General features: G+C 40.5%; 1 protein-coding gene across 1 annotated transcript in view; it reads left to right on the top strand.

Moving 5' to 3' along the window:
• Positions 1-17364, top strand: part of LOC127942608 (parathyroid hormone 2 receptor-like) — a 31494-nt gene extending 14130 nt beyond the window's left edge. The window contains exons 7-13 of the mRNA XM_052538433.1: positions 2790-2943; positions 4230-4290; positions 4418-4484; positions 6673-6767; positions 10961-11099; positions 15073-15114; positions 15269-17364. Of these exons, the coding sequence (XP_052394393.1) occupies positions 2790-2943; positions 4230-4290; positions 4418-4484; positions 6673-6767; positions 10961-11099; positions 15073-15114; positions 15269-15826 (1116 nt within the window). The 3' untranslated portion in view covers positions 15827-17364. The remainder of the gene's footprint in view (positions 1-2789; positions 2944-4229; positions 4291-4417; positions 4485-6672; positions 6768-10960; positions 11100-15072; positions 15115-15268) is intronic.
• The last annotated feature ends 1471 nt before the right edge of the window (positions 17365-18835 follow it).

Raw genomic sequence — 18835 nt, 5'->3', positions numbered from 1 at the left:
TCCGCCACAGGAGAAGGCCTGATGCCACTCGGAGGTGATGCAGAGGAAGGTGAAGAACCCGGGAGGCGTTCAAATAGCTGGCGGATGGAGCTCATCACATCAGCCAGGAGTTGAGAATGTTTGGTCATTAGCTCTTCTTGTTGGCTGAGAACGGCTTCATGGCACTGAAAGGATGCCTCATGTTGAGCAATCACTGCCAATAGGTCCTTGGAACTGAGTGTTTCGGGGTCCATGAGTGACTTGGTTTTCTGTCACGGGCCGGGCTAGAACTCGGGTCTCTGGTGTGGTGGGTGAGAGATCTGCCACTAGGCCACAGAGGCTGAGGTGTTGGACCCAATTGAAATACTCAAGGCAGTACTCCAAGCAATTTTGGTTTATTAAAAAAAAAGGACTTTGCAAGCCAAAAAATCCAACAAAAGTTCTTCTCAGACAGAGGAATTAATAACAAGAGAGATAATGGGAAAACAAAACCACAAGGGAAAATAAAAACTCCACAAGGGGAGAAAACAGATCAAGAGCGTGTGAAGAAACAAATAACTAGGAACACCTTACTTGAGGTAGCTTGGGAGGACTTGGAAGAACTAGTAAATACAGAGCTGGTATCATGCAGCCTGAACTCAAAAACCAAGTGTCAAACAAGGGAAAGACTCAGCTAAAATACTCTAACAGAAACAAGGCACAGGTGACCTGGATAACGCTAACAAGAGTAGACAAAGAAGAACAAAGACAGAAGGGAACACAGGGGACCTCTAGAGGCACGGAAACAAACTACAGGAGGTCAAATGCTGACAGTCAGGACTTAAGTATTCTATAGAATCCCATTTCTGCCACTGAACAAAAAATAAATAAAACAGGTAATTAAGACTTTTTATTTCAGAATTCTGACTTTTTTATTGAGATATAAATTCACAATTGCAACTTATAAAGTCAGAACTGCAAGATATAAACTCGCAATAGTAAGATGCCAGAACTGTATGCAGAATTGTTTCCTCTCAATTAGAAATTATATCTCGCAATTTCTATTTCATATTGCGCAATTATAACTTTATTTCTCTCAATTGTGAGATTATATCGCACAGTTCAGAGAAAAAGGTCAGAACTGAGTGATAAAAAGTATTTTATTTATTTGTATTGAGTAGCGGAAGCAAGTTTCCTTAATATACTGTACAATTATTTGTATTCCCAATGTTTTTCCTGCACGACCAGTGTTTTTTAGTGACACTCTCCCAACAGTTTCCGACTGGTAAATATGCCTTTGTGGAAGAATTCATGCACGTTCACCTTGTAAATACATTCATTGCAACTAAAGGGCTGCATGACAATCAGTGTTGGGTGTAACGCGTTACAAAGTAATAATATTACTTTTTCAGTAACTAGTAGTGTAAGGCATTACTCGTCTGAAAATGGTAATATTATTACAGTTTTCCCAAGCTAGTTACTTGCGTTACATTTGCCAGTAGCACCTTCATCACACACAAGGCACACAACACAGAGAACAGAAGGGAAGGGAAGGAGGGCGTGAATGGAACAGTGATTGGTCTGGGTTTGGCACGAGGTATAATTTACCATCACTGATTGGTCGACAGCCGGCAGCAGAGCGGCACGCTCAGACAGATGGGGAAAATGGAAGCGTCAACAACGGCAAGCTCTTTTTCAGAGGAAGGTTCCCAGCAACAGAAAGCTAGTTTCGACGGGTGGAGATTCAGTAATTATTTTGTAGGAGTGCTCCGATCACGATCGGCCCGCTCGTTAATGCGCATCTCAGTAAAGCCGGTTCTCTAATCAGCGGTTTATTCCATCAGGTGCGTGAACCATATGTTCATACAACCGTGCCAATAAACGCTGAAAATGAACGTGGATTTGCGCATCTTCTCAGTTAATAACGGCTCTGTGTAGTAACAGCTGCTCTATGTGAAATCACGCACCTGATGGAATTAACCGCTGATTAGAGAACAGGTGTACTGACGAGCAGTAATATAAGTGAGTTGTGTAAACAGTGATTTCAATTATTTCTTATTAAACTGAAATCGAAAAGTAAAAAGTATTTTTTGGAAAAACCACATCCTGGTGTTAGTCTTCATATGCTGCTGAATAGTGTTAACACGGATATAGAAAAATAAGGAGTGCAAGAGATTGATTCCTAATGTCAGTTTATTTTTAATTAATACTACAGTAGTTCGGTTCCCTTTACATCTTTAACTACCCGTTAATTTATCAATTGAATGGGTGACCTATCCTCATTAATAGAGCAAACATTTGCCCCCCCTGAGAGAATTGGCAGGAGCCGCCACTGATAAAGACCCTAAAGAACACTCCTCCTTTGTATGTTCTCCCTCCATCTGATGCATCTCAGGCAATCATAGAGTAATTAAGAAAAAAAGATGTAACTAGTAATATAACTAGTAATATAACTAGTTACTTTCTCCAGGGAGTAATAAAGTAAAGTAAGGCATTACTATTTTTGAGAGTAATATGTAATATGTAATATATTACTTTTTTGAGTAACTAGCCCCAACACTGATGACAATGAATAGTTGTGCTGTGATTGTGATTATGTTCCAGTGGCTCAGTGGAAGAGCATTGCATTAGCAGTGCAAAAGGTTGTGGGTTTAATTCCCAGGGAACATACATACTGGTAAAAAAATAAAATAAATTATAGCCTGAAAGCACTTAAAATCGCTTTGGGATAAAAGCATCTGCTAAATGCATTAAATGTAAATGTGATTGACTGAATGCTCATGGTTTTGAGAATTCTGATTGGCTGAAGCCAGCGTCATTTGTACTTTCAGGTCGGGTGCAAGATCACAGTCCTATTCTTCATTTATTTCCTGGCAACGAACTACTACTGGATCCTAGTGGAGGGCCTGTACCTTCACAGTCTCATTTTCATGGCGTTCTTCTCCGACTCCAAATATCTTTGGGGTTTCACCCTCATAGGGTGGGGTAAGTGCACATGTTATGATCAATCAGCACTTGATTTTGTTTTTAAACGTTGTTTATTTTACCAGACGCCCAGACGCAACCTTCCCAGTTTCACAGCTTGTTATGATAATTCTCATCTGAGGCTTGTGTTACATCTGCCTTCAAGAATCTCAGTCAAATCGTTTTGGTGCCCTTTGAGGCAGCAACACTTACTTGAAGCCTTATTTATTCATACTTTATGTTTTGATGCATAATACTTGCCAGGCAAGCGAAACAGACACCTTTGAAGTGCAAATACTTTTGTCAAGGATCCCGCATGCTTAAATACTTTGTTAAAAGCCAGACGACAGAGAAGCCCAAACATGTTTGTCCTACTTTAAACAGACAAACAATGACATAAAAGCATGATAATGTGCATTACTTATTCATCTTCCGAACATATTAATGTGTAATCATAATCAAAAATGCATAATTAATGTTCCTAGCATCGGTACGTTTGCAGTATAGTAACCACCTAATGCGGGTTACATTTTCATATTCAAGCACTCTGAAACATAAGATCAAAAACACATCGCTGGAACACGTTTCGCTGAGGTCTGAGGCTCTTTTGGCTTTTTCATAATTAATAAACTCTGTGTTTAGGGAGACACATCATAAATCAGTGCCCACTGGTGCTTACTCTCAGCGTGGTTTTTATAGCCAGATCATTTATATCTGAAAGTTGAAGTGTAGTTTTCTCAAAATTAAAAGACTATCTCCATGTAATGCGCGGTGGCAGCCACAGCTGTAAATAAATCATCAGTATTTCCCTGCAAAGACTGTTTTTGAGATTAGCAATAGCCTGTGATATAAGAGGCTGTTCGCAAGGTATATATAATTGAAATTAATTTTTAATTTTATGTACATGAATATTAACATATATTAGTTTTTATATTTATTTTTTCAGAATATGGCTGAAAAAAAAACATTAAAGATTTTTATTTAAAAAAATAGTGTGAGATTGGAGTGGAACTACATTGATTTTTGTTCGTCTTTTTGACAATGGCAAGTGAGGGGAGTGATCAGAAACCTTCAGTTTTGTTTGTGTCAACACAGAAAATATAGACTTTGCATTTAATTTACGGTCAGGAGGGTCAAGGAGACTTTCGGGAAGCGTTTGACTTGTCGGATCTCATCAGTTCAAAATCAAACAAACAGAAAATTGTGTTGTTCCGGTGAGTTTGTGGCAAGTGACGGACATGCTCCTGTGCTTGTATGCTGCATTACAGTTGATAAATCTTGTCATTTTCTAATTTGTGTGACCGCAGGTGTTCCCGCTCTCTTTGTATCAACCTGGGCTGTCGTCAGGGCAACGCTGATGGATGTAAGGTGAGTTTCCCGTACGTGATCCAGATTCTCAGTAAGGGAAAAAAGTTGTACATTTATATACTGAGAGAGACGCTGTTCTATATATAAAATGTAATATAAGATTTCTGAAGATGTCTTTCTCTCAAAGGTGTTGGGAGTTGAGCGCTGGCAATATTAAATGGATTTACCAAGTTCCGATACTGACAGCAATTGGGGTGAGTTGGTTAGGAGTTTGCCAACAAAAATTTACCATTACGTTTTTCATCTAATATTTATATTTGATTATTATTTCTGTAATAGTTTTAGTTTTAGTTAACAATAACATACATTTCATGCATGGTGTATGTTGATTGATAGTTATTGGTAAACATTTAAGTTGAATGCTTGATCTTGACAAATGCAGTCAACACTACAATTTACTTCCTGACATGCAGATGATGTCACTTCCTAAATATAACAGTTTTAAGGAATGTTACATTTCGTGTATGGGTGAAAGACACACAAAAGGTTTTGGCCATTAAAATTTGTCAATAATGAAGATGAATATGGTAAGAATGTAACTACTTAATAGATTGCAAACTTTTGTTGTTGTTGTTTTATGTTTTCTAAGGTTTTTAAGTTTTCTTAAATGTTTCTGTTAAAATAGGCAATGAACAATTATCTAATTTAATACGCACCAATTTGAATACATTTCCAGAAAATAAATCTGAACTTTGTTTAACGTCTGGTTCAACATTCTCTTTCATTTTGTTGACAAATAAGATTCAAAGAGGGTATTTAGGATATTCCTTAACATGTTATGTCATAAAATCAGGCAGATGATATGTGAAAAAAGTGAAATTTTGTGAAATCTGCCTTTAAAAATATGCTTGAAATCTTAAACGTTTTAGTAAGAAAAAATATTTTTCTTAGATTTATGTGTGATATATGTTTACCAGTAACTATCAGTCAACATTTGGCCCTAAACTAGCAACTAGCTAACTAACTTTAGATAAAATGTACAACTCTTGTTATTCTGTTAAGAATTGGTTTATATTATTTTGAACTAACTTAAGCTAAATAAGGACACTATTGTCTTTTTAATTGCCTCTAAAAAATGGGCTTCATAACTGATTTAGCTGTTTTCCTGTTTATTACTGTGAAGCAGCTTTGAAACAAATTGTATTGTACTAAGTGCTAATAAAGTTGACTTGATTGGACTTGTCTCGACACTAGTCTGAAACAACACATTATTTTACTTTGATGAAATGATTTAGACAAATTAAAAAGATTTAGTTAATGGATACAGTTGAGAACGTCAAGACGTCTGCGATGGGACAAGCCAAAACCACCATTTTCAGGATGGTGGGTTAGAAACATTCGAGAAGTTTAAAACTAACTACTCATTTTGGGTTAACTGTATGTTGGATAATAGTCTATCTAATATATCTAAAAGTTCTCATTGCAAAACATGGAACTGGTGCATCATGGGCCGCCAAATTGCACCGTTTTGGTGGAAAGTGGCATCAAAGCAGTTACAGCTGTCTTCCCATTAACCCCGAAATCAACCCCATGCTCTGAACATGATACACACTGAAAGAGCTCGTCAAAGTCCTGTAATCCAGTGTGTCAAAGGGTCGATTTGGATAGCAGCGTGCTGTCGTTTCTTGACATGCACCGACTGAATGTGATTGACCAGTTAGCCTTTGCATGCATATATTTATCTGCTGGATGGGCAGACAGAGACATTATGCTGTTAATTATCAGCTTTGCCGAGCATAAGCGCTTCCCATAGTAATGGATCTCCCATTTCAAGAACATCTGGACCGTTGCGCACCAGGAGAGTTGTAATTATGCGACAGAAATGCAAATGTTTTTCCGTCCTGGCTGCTTGTCAGCAAAACATATAAATTAGTACTTAACACACGTGGATGAATTTGCGCACAAGCGCTCATGACTAACAATTTCTAGGGTTTATTGATTATGATGTCTAAACAGAGTAAAGCAGAATATGTTAACCAACCTGCTGAAACTTTTAGAGGCTCAGATGCGACAAAAGCTCATCACACATTGACAGACTAATTCCCGAGCGTAAAAATATAAGCAGAATGAAATTTATATTTAAAAAAATTAGTTAAATTTTTTTTCTTATTTACTGGTTTATTTAAAATTTCAATTTTTTTTTCTTTTTTGTCATTTCCGCCACATCTCAGTTAATGTCTGTGGAAACAACATTTTAAATACTTTTTGGATTTTTTTTTCTTTACTTACTAATGGTTATTCCGTAGCTGTCCCTAAACACATGATGATGATATTATACAAATATATTTTAAAACATGTATTCATTTTTATTTTACATCTTTATCGTATGTGTTTGACCCTTAAGACAAATTAATTTTAAATGAATCGCTTCTTTTTTTGCAGCTGAATTTTATTCTGTTCGTAAATATCGTTCGAGTTCTGGCCACGAAGATCCGAGAAACGAATGCGGGGCGCTACGACACACGTAAACAGTGCAGGTAAGTGCATGAAATTATTGTTATGCTGGTATATGACCTCATATGAGGATCTATACTGCATGATACTACACTTGGGATTGTTTTTGACCAGTGACAAATTAAACGCAAAAAATCCAATACTTGCCGTTTCTGATGGCACCTGATTCCACGAGCCCAATAGAACAGGTGTTACTTAATATAATATATGAAAATAGGTTCATAGCAGCCTGTGCCTTGACTGGATTCTGTTTGCCTGTGTTCTTGAGGCTGCTTTCGGCAAGGTGGAGTGATTGGACATCACTGCTGATATATCCAGGAGAGGACTGTCATTTTCCAGAGAGTAGAAAAGCTTTGAAAGGCTGAGTGAGAGAAACAGAGAGAGACTTAAAACTCTTTTATGTACAAACAGTTATAAATATACATATAGATACATAGGCTATATATATACACATACGCATAAAAATCAATTCCATTACCTCTGTCTCCACAGGGTTGACATAAAAAAGGAGTCAATGTCATTTATTAATTCTTAGAACTTATACTCCAAAACGAACCCACTTTTTCGACCAAATCTTTAAACATTTGTAAAGATTCATTATCCTCATTAAGGAGTGTTTCATTATTCCTTGTCAGCCAAACTGCCATTTCAGCTTTACGAGAGAAAAAAAATGTTTATTAACAATTTTATTCTTGTTCAATACACTATATTTTTGTCCAAAGACAAAGACCAAATTTATGGCTAAACTTCCTTAATTGATATATCATATATTCTAAAAAATGTGGGAAAGTATTAGAGCTGCTGCTGAGGGTTTTAAACCTACAGGGGTTTGATAACCTTGAGAGAAATTTAATCCAGGCAATGAGCGCTATTAAAGACGTTATGGATGAACGGACACAGTCGCATTTTACTCTTAATGAGAGTCGGACTTATGCTCTGAACTTGAAGTAATTAAAAGATTTCCATGGGATTTGAGCTCAGTGCAGGGCTCCTCTGCTTCTGTGACACTTTATTTGAGGATCTAAAAAACAGCAGAAATGCTGCCAACTCAAAACCTAACTCTGCTTTTCTCATTTTCTGGCCTGTAATGTAATAATAACCCTTTAGAGAGATGTTGAGTCTCACTCTCAGTGTCTTGCTCTCATTTCAATTTCAGTCTCTCAGCAGTGAGACAGAGGAATTTTTTCATCACTTTTGCTTGGTGTGAAGTCTAAAACCATGATATTTTTGGTGTCTCATGTGAATACCGGGGTATATTTCAAAGTACCATAGTATAGCTATTATTTTGCATGGTAGGGTTGAAAATAGGAATGGGAAAATGTGTTCTGGTTTTGGTGTCCACTACATTGTTTTTGTAGGTGGCTGTTAAGGTGTTCTGGTGGTTTTTAGGGTGTTCTGAATAATTTTTGGGGTGTTCTGAGTGGATGCAGATGCTATAGTCAAAACTTAACAACTCATTTCTCATTTTCTGGCCTGTAATGTAATAATCAGGGTTTAGAGAGATGTTGAGTCTCACTCTCAGTGTCTTGCTCTCATTTCAATTTCAGTCTCTCAGCAGCGAGACAGAGGCTGTTTTTCATCACTTTTGCTTGGTGTGAAGTCTAAAACCACAGTAAAACCATGACATTTTTGGTGTCCCATGTGAATACTGGGGTATATTTCAAAGTACATTGGATAGCAATGACTTTGCATGGTAGGGTTGAAAATAGGGATGGGAAAATGTGTTCTGGGTTTGGGGTCCACTACATTGTTTTTGTGGGTGGTTGCTAGGGTGTTCTGAATGGTTTACAGTGTGTTCTGGTGGGTTTTAGAGTGTTGTGGGTGGTTTCTATGGTGTTCTGGTAGTTTTTAGGGTGTTTGGAGTGGCTGCTTCAGTGCTCTTGGTGGTTTTTAGGGTGTTCGGAGTGGATTCTATAGTGTTCTGAGTAGTTTGTGGTGTTCTGAGTGAGTGCTATGGTGTTTTGAGTAGTTTTTGGGGTGTTCTGAGTGGATGCTATGGTTTTCTGTGTAGTTTTGGGGTGTTCTGAGTGGATGATATGGTGTTCTTTGTAGTTTGGAGTGTTCTGAGTGGATGCTATGGTGTTCTGAGTAGTTTTGGGGTGTTCTGAGTGGATGCTATGGTGTTCTGAGTAGTTTTGGGGAGTTCTGAGGGGATGCGGATGCTATGGTGTTCTGAGTAGCTTTTGGGGAGTTCTGAGTGGCTGGGGATGCTATGGTTTTCTGAATAGTTTTGGGTGTTCTGAGTGGATGCTATGGTGTTCTGAGTAGTTTTGGGGTGTTCTGAGTGGATGCTATAGTGTTCTGAGTAGTTTTGGGGTATTCTGAGTGGATGCTATAGTGTTCTGAGTAGTTTTGGGGTGTTCTGAGTGGATGCTATAGTGTTCTGAGTAGTTTTGGGGTGTTCTGAGTGGATGCTATAGTGTTCTGAGTAGTTTTGGGGTGTTTTGAGTGGATGCTATGGTGTTCTGAGTAGTTTTGGGGTGTTCTGAGTGGATGCTATAGTGTTCTGAGTAGTTTTGGGGTGTTCTGAGTGGATGCTATAGTGTTCTGAGTAGTTTTGGGGTGTTTTGAGTGGATGCTATAGTGCTCTGAGTAGTTTTGGGGTGTTCTGAGTGGATGCTATAGTGTTCTGAGTAGTTTTGGGGTGTTCTGAGTGGATGCTATAGTGTTCTGAGTAGTTTTGGGGTGTTCTGAGTGGATGCTATAGTGTTCTGAGTAGTTTTGGGGTGTTCTGAGTGGATGCTATAGTGTTCTGAGTAGTTTTGGGGTATTCTGAGTGGATGCTATAGTGTTCTGAGTAGTTTTGGGGTGTTCTGAGTGGATGCTATAGTGTTCTGAGTAGCTTTTGGGGTGTTCTGAGTAGTTTTGGGGAGTTCTGAGGGGATGCGGATGCTATGGTGTTCTGAGTAGCTTTTGGGGAGTTCTGAGTGGCTGGGGATGCTATGGTTTTCTGAATAGTTTTGGGTGTTCTGAGTGGATGCTATGGTGTTCTGAGTAGTTTTGGGGGTGTTCTGAGTGGATGCTATAGTGTTCTGAGTAGTTTTGGGGTATTCTGAGTGGATGCTATAGTGTTCTGAGTAGTTTTGGGGTGTTCTGAGTGGATGCTATAGTGTTCTGAGTAGTTTTGGGGTGTTCTGAGTGGATGCTATAGTGTTCTGAGTAGTTTTGGGGTGTTCTGAGTGGATGCTATAGTGTTCTGAGTAGTTTTGGGGTGTTCTGAGTGGATGCTATAGTGTTCTGAGTAGTTTTGGGGTGTTCTGAGTGGATGCTATAGTGTTCTGAGTAGTTTTGGGGTGTTCTGAGTGGATGCTATAGTGTTCTGAGTAGTTTTGGGGTGTTCTGAGTGGATGCTATAGTGTTCTGAGTAGTTTTGGGGTGTTCTGAGTGGATGCTATAGTGTTCTGAGTAGTTTTGGGGTATTCTGAGTGGATGCTATAGTGTTCTGAGTAGTTTTGGGGTGTTCTGAGTGGATGCTATGGTGTTCTGAGTAGTTTTGGGGTGTTCTGAGTGGATGCTATGGTGTTCCGTGTAGTTTTGGTGTATTCTGAGTGGATTCTATAGTGTTCTGAGTAGTTTTGGGGTGTTCTGAGTGGATGCTATAGTGTTCTGAGTAGTTTTGGGGTGTTCTGAGTGGATGCTATAGTGTTCTGAGTAGTTTTGGGGTGTTCTGAGTGGATGCTATAGTGTTCTGAGTAGTTTTGGGGTGTTCTGAGTGGATGCTATGGTGTTCCGTGTAGTTTTGGTGTATTCTGAGTGGATGCTATAGTGTTCTGAGTAGTTTTTGAAGTGTTCTGAGAGGTTTCTCTGGTGTACTGGGTTTTTAGGGGAACCTGAGTAATTTCTAGGGTGTTCTGAGTGGTTGGTATGGTTTTATGGCTGGTATTGATGTATGCAATGTAAAGTGTTCTGAGTGGTTTCACTGGTGTTCTGGTGATTTTTGAGGTGTTCTGTGTAGTTAGTTTGGTGGTTTGGGGTTGTTTCTAGTGTGTTCTGAGTGGCTATGGTGTTCTAGGCCATTGTTTTGGGGGTTTGCTAGGTAATAAAAATCCATTGCTGATTGCTTACTTCTCAACAAACCTTACAATTTGAAGCAGCCTGTTTGTAAGAGCCACATGTTACTTATTTCTTTATATAGATGTGGATTTAATTATTGTGAATAAAGTGTGATATAAAATGTAAATATTTACAGACAGAAAATGTATATGTGTGTGTACAGGAAGCTGGCAAAGTCCACATTGGTTCTGGTTCTGGTTTTCGGTGTCCACTACATCGTGTTTGTGGGAATGCCGCACACATTCACAGGTGTCGGCTGGGAGCTCCGCATGTACTGTGAACTCTTCTTCAACTCATTCCAGGTGACTTAATGTTTTACCCTCTCAATAAATACTCACTGTGATAACGTTTAGTAAAATGATGTGTTGCTTTGCATTTCGGTTTAATTTGCTCTGCCAGGGTCATAAATAACTGCTTTCATTTTTCGAAAGCATTTTGCAGCTTATCTGTAGACGATGGGAAATTAATAACAGCACATGGAATAAATTATGGGAGATACAGTAATAAAAAAAAAACTAAACAATTTATGAAATAATTGAATAGATTAAAAAAAAACTAAATTAAAAGTTTGTCCTGAGGTGCATTGAAGCTTTTTGGCCCTTGGCTTTCTGTCTTTACATGTGAAACAAAAGTTAAAATAAAATGAAAATTAAAAATTGGTGCTGAGTTTCATCAAAAGCTTTTACTTTTGTTGGTTTTTAGTTAAAATAAATTCAATTAAAACTAATTAGAAATTGGTGCTTATATTTCTTCTTTGATATTGTGCCTTTACTTAAAAGTAAAGTTAAAAAGTTAAAGTTAAAAAACATTTTAAAAAAAATCATTTACATTAAAAGTCAATGCTGGTGTGTGTTAGAAGCTTTCATTTGCTTTTCTGTCTTTCCTGTGAAATTTAAGTTACTTTGAAATAAAAGCTTTAAATAAAGTGAAATGTTAAAATAAATCAAAATAAATTATGTTCATTTAAAAGTTGATGATGATATCTATCAGAACTACTTAAAGTTCTGACAGAGAAAGAAATAACAGAGGTAGGTTATCTCTCACCTCTGTGTTCGTCTGTAAGGCTTATGAAGCCAGCGTTTGATGATGTGCAGGTGTGGCTGCTCAGCCCGTGATGAGCAGGTGCAGGTGTGCCTCCTCTGTTTCCAGGGTGACGAGAGCACGGGACATGTGCCACAACCCCCCCCCTCAAGCGTCGTCCTATCCCTGTGGAGAAGCGGGGAGTGCGGGAAGTGGAGCCTGACAGACCTGCGAAAGCTGCCCATATCCTTGAGAGACCATCGGCATTCACATTGGCCGTCCCCCGCTCGGTGTTGTACAGTGAAGCCCAGACAACCCTGGCACTTGTGTCCTTGGCTCGGGCCATCCATTGTAGAGTGGCAAGGTCAGTGACCAGGGTGAACTGGTGGCCGAGGAGGTAATAGTGGAGCTCCAGGACCGCCCACTTGATGGCCAATGCCTCCCTCTCGACGGTCGCGTACCGTAGCTCCGCTGGGGACAGCTTTCGGCTGATATAAATTACCGGGTGTTCCTCGCCATTAAGGAGCTGGGAGAGGACGGCTCCCAACCCGGTATTGGAGGCATCCGTCTGCAGCAGGAAGGGCCGGTTGAAGTCGAGGGCTCTGAGCACGGGCGCCGACATCAGAGCTGTTTTTATCCGATGGAACGGATTCTCCGTCTCCGGGTTCCACGGGACCTTCTCCGGTTGCCCCTTCCTGGTAAGGTCTGTCGGGGAGAGGAGTTTCAACAGCACCTTCCGCAGCTGCTCCATGTGGTCCTCCCAAGTCTCTGAGTGTATGATGACATAATCGAGGTAGGCCGCTGCATAGAGCTGGTGGGGCCGCAGGAGGACATCCATGAGGCGTTGGAAGGTGGCGGGGGTCCAAGGCAGGCCGAAGGGAAGGACCCGGTACTGCCAGTGGCCACTTGGGGATGAGAACACCGGGGGACCTGCCAGTAGCCCTTGATGCGGCCGAGGGTTGAGATGAACTGGGCCCTTCCCAGGCGATCCAACAGCTCTTCAACCCGCGGCATCAGGTAGCTGACGAACTTCATTTAGGCGGAGGAAGTCATTGCAGAAGCGGAAGCCCAGGCTGGGGAGAGAACACATCAGTGAACTGACTGACCAGGTGTTGCAGCTCCAACTTTTGGGCGGCCGAAATGTGGGGGTCCATGTCGATAGCCACGGGAGGTATATGAGCAAGGGCAGAGAGCTGGGGCCTGGCCCCGACCCAGCACTTCAGGAGATTCACGTGGTATATCTAATCTTCCCTCCGTCTTCCGGGCTGCCAGACTCGGTAGGTGACAGGACCGATACTTTCGGTGATGGTGTAGGGACCTTACCAGCTGGCCAAGAATTTGCAGGTGGCTGTGGGGACTAGGACCATGACATGATCTCCTGTGGCTGGGTCGCCCTATTATAGTGCCGTTACTGGGCTTGTTGGGCCTTGGCAAGGTGTTTCCAGACGATGGGCATGACCCTGTTGATTCGCTCCCTCATCTCTCGGACATGCTCCACCGTGGTCCGGTGGACGGCTTGCTGTTGCTCCCAGGCTTCTCTGGCAATGTCAAGCAGGCCAAGGGGCTGTCGGTTGAAGAGGAGCTCGAAGGGGGTAAAGCTGGTGGAAGCCTGGGGTACCTCTCGAATCCCGAAGAGGACATAGGGCAGCATTTTACCCTAGTCCCGCTTGTCCTCAACAGCCACTCGACGTAGCATCTACTTGAGCGTTTGGTTGAACCACTCGATCAGGCTGTCTGTTTGGGTTGTGGTACACGGTGGTGCGGAGCTGTTTAATTTGAAGGAGCTTACAGAGGTCAGCCATCACCCGGGACATAAACGAGGTGCCTTTGTCAGTCAGTATCTGGGATGGTAGGCCGACCCGACTACTCAGCAGGCAGAGCTCCTGAGCGATGGCTTTTGTGGTGGCCTTACAGAGTGGAATGGCCTAAGGGTAGCAGGTGGCATAGTCGAGGATGACCAGGATGTGTTCATGTCCCCGGGCGGACTTCGGCAGCGGCCCCACTAGGTCCATCCCGATCTGCGGGAAGGGCACCTCAATGAAAGACAGCGGAATCAGCGGGCTGGGGTACGCGGAGATGCCCGCTGGCAGGTAGGGCAGTCTTGACAGATCCGCTTGACTGCGGCCTCCAGGCCTGGCAAGTGGAAGCGGTTGCGTATGCATTGAACCGTCTTCTGGGCACCCAGGTGGCCTGCCATGGGATGTGCATGTGCCAGCTCCATCACCTCTTCTGTCTTGGATCAACAACCAGCAGGGTTTTTTCCTCCCCCCTTCGCTGCGTGATACAGTAAAGCAGGACGTTTCTCACAGTGTGTATGGCAAAGCCTGCTAGCCAAGCCTGTCCAGGGTAGTGGGGTGCTTCGGCGGGCATGGGCTCGTCCTGAGGGCCGGGAACCGCCGACCTGCTTCCTGGTCACTGGGTGCCCTCCGGCGTGCGTCGCTCCTAGACCACCCTGTGGGGAAAGGGCGGTGCTCGCTCCCCAACCTCCTGGTGTTGGGTGGCCTTTGCCAGCTCAATGGCCTCCACAAGCTCATCAACGTTGGTGGGGTTCCGTATGTTGGCTGCCTGACGGAGAGGGTGGGGAAGGGCCTGAAGGAGGCGGTCGACCACTACGCGCTCCGCTACCTGGTGTACGGTGGGACTTGAGCACGGGCAGGCCGCCTTGGGTTGTAGGACCAGTGGTGGAAGAGTTGGGCGGCACTAATGGGCGATAATCCAACCCGTCCTAAGATCTCCTTTTTCAGCTATTCATATGAACCGCTCAGGGGTAAGCATAAAGTACGCTCACTGGGCCTTTCCTGTCAACAATGGCGCCATGATCCATGCCCATTCAGGACCACGCCTCCCAGGTAGCGATCGTCTCAAACATCTGGAGGAACATTTCAACGTCATCATGCGCCGTCATCTTGGGGATGAGCTGTGTGGCCTGGGCACGGGGGTCAGGTAGCAGAGTTCACGGGGCAGCGGCCATGCGTTCAGTTTCCCCTTGTTGAAGAGGCCATGTGCTCCATGATCTGCTGCTGGCGGATGCTCACCTTGGTGAAGATCTTGAGCAGGTCTTCCATCTTCTTTTTTTTTTTAATTGGGGGGAAATATAATAAATATATTTAATATTAAATCAAACCAGAAATGAAAGGTAAAAAAAAAGAAGAAAAGAGCAAAATAAACTTTCTTTCACTTGTGATATTATATTGTGTGTTGTGGAGGTTTTCTGTCCACTTGTCCTTCTCACAGGTGTTTTTTGCTCTCTTTCAGGGATTTTTTGTGTCCATTATCTACTGCTTCTGCAATGGAGAGGTAAGTGTGGGCGTAACAGCATTCATATTTAAAATATTGCCACTTCAGTAAAGTTCACATTGAAAGTGATTATTCATTTTATCTCAACATTTCAAAGGTTTTGTAGAAGGTCAGTGCACACCATTCATTTTTGATCTTCATTGTTCTCTCCCAGGTCCAGACAGAAATCCGGAAGACCTGGCTCCGCTGGACACTTGCATTTGACTGGAAAGGTCCTGTTGTTTTGGCCAACTACCGCTATGGGACGGTCCTGAACAGCAGCGGTGCCAGCGTCCAGTTCCAGATGACCTCTGTGACCCGTAGTTCTGCCCTCCTCCCCAGCAGGGTATACCGCTGCGCCGCTCGGTCCAGCATCGGCTCACTCGTACACAGCTCGCAAATACACACCACCCTGCCTGGATACGTCTTCAGCAACTCAGACATCGAGAGCCTACCGCCTTCCATTCCAGAAGAAATCGAAGAGGAGGCCAAACACATCGATGACATCACGCTCAAAGCCGTTAACCACATTGCTGTACGACAGGAAGCCCTCAGCATCTGTTTCGAAGAGAGCGGACAAAGCTCATCCAACACAGATTCTGATGATCTCAGATGTCGTCCTGATGACATCACCACTTCCGAAATCTCCAAGTGCACTGATAAAATATCGTTGAAGGAGTCTTCATCGGTGGGATACAACAGTTTGGATCAAGAGGACGAGGAAGTACTTTAAAATGTGAATTGCTGTTTGCAACCCGTTTTACTTCTGTAAGGCAACAATATTTACAATTGAAACAGGGTGTTTGGTTTTATTCTTTGGGGATTGATGGGTTAAATACCAGAATGGAGTTAAATTTGATAAAATAGTGCCTAAATAGCTGTTTGGCTATTTGTTAGCGTTATCCAATAATGCTAAGTGATAAAGGTCTAAGTGAAAATGGTGTAAAAAAAATTTACCTTAGAGGAAAGTAAGTATTAATCAAAGAATAAATAAAACAATTTCTTTGGAATGACATGCACTGATTCACAATAAGACTGAAAGTGTGTCTTAAAGGAATATTTCCCCCCAAAATTTTAATTTAATTTAAAATTAATTAATTTTAATTAAATTTAAAAGTTTACTTACACTCAAGATATAGATGAGTTTGCTTCTTCATCAGATTTGGAGAAATGTAGCATTGCATCATTTGCTCACCAATGGATGCTCCTCAGTGAATGGGTGCCGTCAGAATGAGAGTCCAAACAGCTGATAAAAACCTCACAATAATCCACAAGTAGTCTACACGACTCCAGACCATCAGTTAACGTCTTGTAAAGCAAAAAGCTGTCTGTAAGAAACAAATCCATGATGTTTTTAAATAAAGAAATATTCTCCATAATATTACTTTTTCCAGTGAAACTATTCCTTTAAGAAAAGTAAATGGGCTCTATTTTGACTTCATGTTGACTTGTAAAATTATTTTCGAGTCAAATAAAGAGGCCATTTGTATTGTATGATGCATGAAAACAAATATTTGGTTGGGATCATCTGGTTTCACTCATTTTAAACCTTGGAGAAAGATTTGTCTTTAAATTTGCACTATTTTTTGCTGGAAATTAGCGCCATCGCACTGCCGTATAAGATTGTTAACATCTTTAAGTTTGGTGAATTAAGTATGTGTAAATATTTCCTTTGCCAAGTGTCAAGCTGTGTCATTTTTGACACACAAATGATGTTGTTCTGTGAAATCAAACAGCAGGACTCATTCATGAAACACAAGTGAAATTAATTTCTGCGTAAATAGTTCGTAAAACATGTTCTTATGTAAATTCTGTCTGTTCTGTTACAGTTTATGCAAGAATGGTTTTACAAATCGTTTAAACAAATTTGTTCTGCTTGTGTTTTATGTCTGTAAAAATTGTTCGCAAAACCATCTGTGCGTAAAATGTGCTGTTCATTTTCACCAATAAATTTACACAAAATATTAGTTCCGCTCGTGTTTCATGAATGCGACCCAATGTTCAGAGTTCTGCTGGTATTTGATGACGCCTTTAGCGAAAATAAGTCAGTTGGACGTTGCTTGGCATGAATATTTTGATTGCACAAATTTTACATCAAGCTATTTTTCTACTGTGATTTATCAGTAAATGTTTTTCTCAAATTGTTTTAAATGTATTGTGCATCGATGTGTCATTCTACACACTTAAATGTATGTGAAACAAACAATAAAAATACGTTACAACATGTTACATCTGAATAACAACAAACATTACTGAAGACAGGCTGATAAATTTGACAACACTGGGATATTCGTACGCCTCCTAGTGAATAGCTGAATATCTGAATTAAGTCGAAAGCCGTCCTTAATAGACTGAAGTGTTTACCCTTGGTTTCCCCAGGGCGCTCTTAATGTGTCTTGCTTCCGAGTTTAAATTGACTGAACAGCTATTTGAGGCCCTGTGGGAGCCATGTTATTTCTTCATACTGTGATAACAGTTACATAACCTTTCTCAACAGGACTCCTGTTCAATCACACAGAAATATACATTTTTAGAAAATAAATCTACAAATGCAATATGCATATATGAAAAGATGTAATAGATGTAAGCATACTTTTTGATTATTTCGCAGGCCAGAAAGAACAAATGATAACTCCAAAAAAATCTCATGGCGTTGTAATGAATGTTTCAAACTGTGCTCAGAAGTCCCAGATTTAATATGAAGTCATTTCATATTAATCTTTGCAAATGATCTAAACCAGACAAGTTGGTACTGAGATTCAGCATTTTAAATTAATTATTTATTTTTATTTTTATTAAATGAAATATAAAAATTAGTGCTGAGATTTATCAGATTTTTTGATAATGATGTCCATGATGTTTATGTTTTTTTTTTTTATTCCTGTGAAATAAAAGTTAAGTTGGTGCAGATGTGCATTTATTTGCCTTTATATATGAAAGTTTAATTTTTATCATTACATTATGGAAAATAATGAACTTTTATCACAATATGCTATTTTTTTAGAAGGACTTGTAAGCCATGCTATACAATTGAATGTTTATTTCATTATGTCTATATGAAAAATCTAAGAAACTGGCAACTTTTGTAAAACTCTCAACTGGCTTCTCATCTCAGTGTTATTTGAGATTAATACATAATTTGAAAGCTTAATATATAAGCTTTCCATTGATGTATTGTTTGTTAGGATAGGACCCAGATACAACTATTTAATAATCTGGACTGTAAGAGTGCAAAAAATATTGCCCAGCAATGCATATTACCAATCAACAGTTTTTTTCTTTTTAATATATTTACAGTATGACATTTACAAAATATCTTCATGGAACATGATCTTTACTTCATATCCTAATGATTTATGCATAAATTAAAAATCTGTAATTTTGACCCATGCAAAGTATTTTTGCAGCAATTTGGTCAGCAATTGTCTCATTTTATGTGTCTTATTTCTCTTGGGAATTGTACAGGTCATACTTCATTGAAACAATTCCACTATCTTTTCTTTTGGAGAACATATGCATTTGAATTTCATTTAGATCAGTTGGTGGCAGACATTCTTGACTAAACTGCAAAAATCAAACCACATCCTACCAATTTTCCCTATTATGAAGCTGAATTGAAGTCCTCAGACTCATGGCAATATTGATTGGTCTCCTGTGAAAAGCAGCTGATGCTTTGTCCTTTTGAACATGCAAACAAATTATTTTCATAGAAAGGAAATGGAAAATTATTAACCTTAATGAT

The sequence above is a fragment of the Carassius gibelio genome, chromosome A22, assembly GCF_023724105.1.
Source record: "Carassius gibelio isolate Cgi1373 ecotype wild population from Czech Republic chromosome A22, carGib1.2-hapl.c, whole genome shotgun sequence".
Lineage (NCBI taxonomy): Eukaryota > Metazoa > Chordata > Actinopteri > Cypriniformes > Cyprinidae > Carassius > Carassius gibelio.
This window is presented reverse-complemented; position numbering and strand designations above follow the sequence as displayed.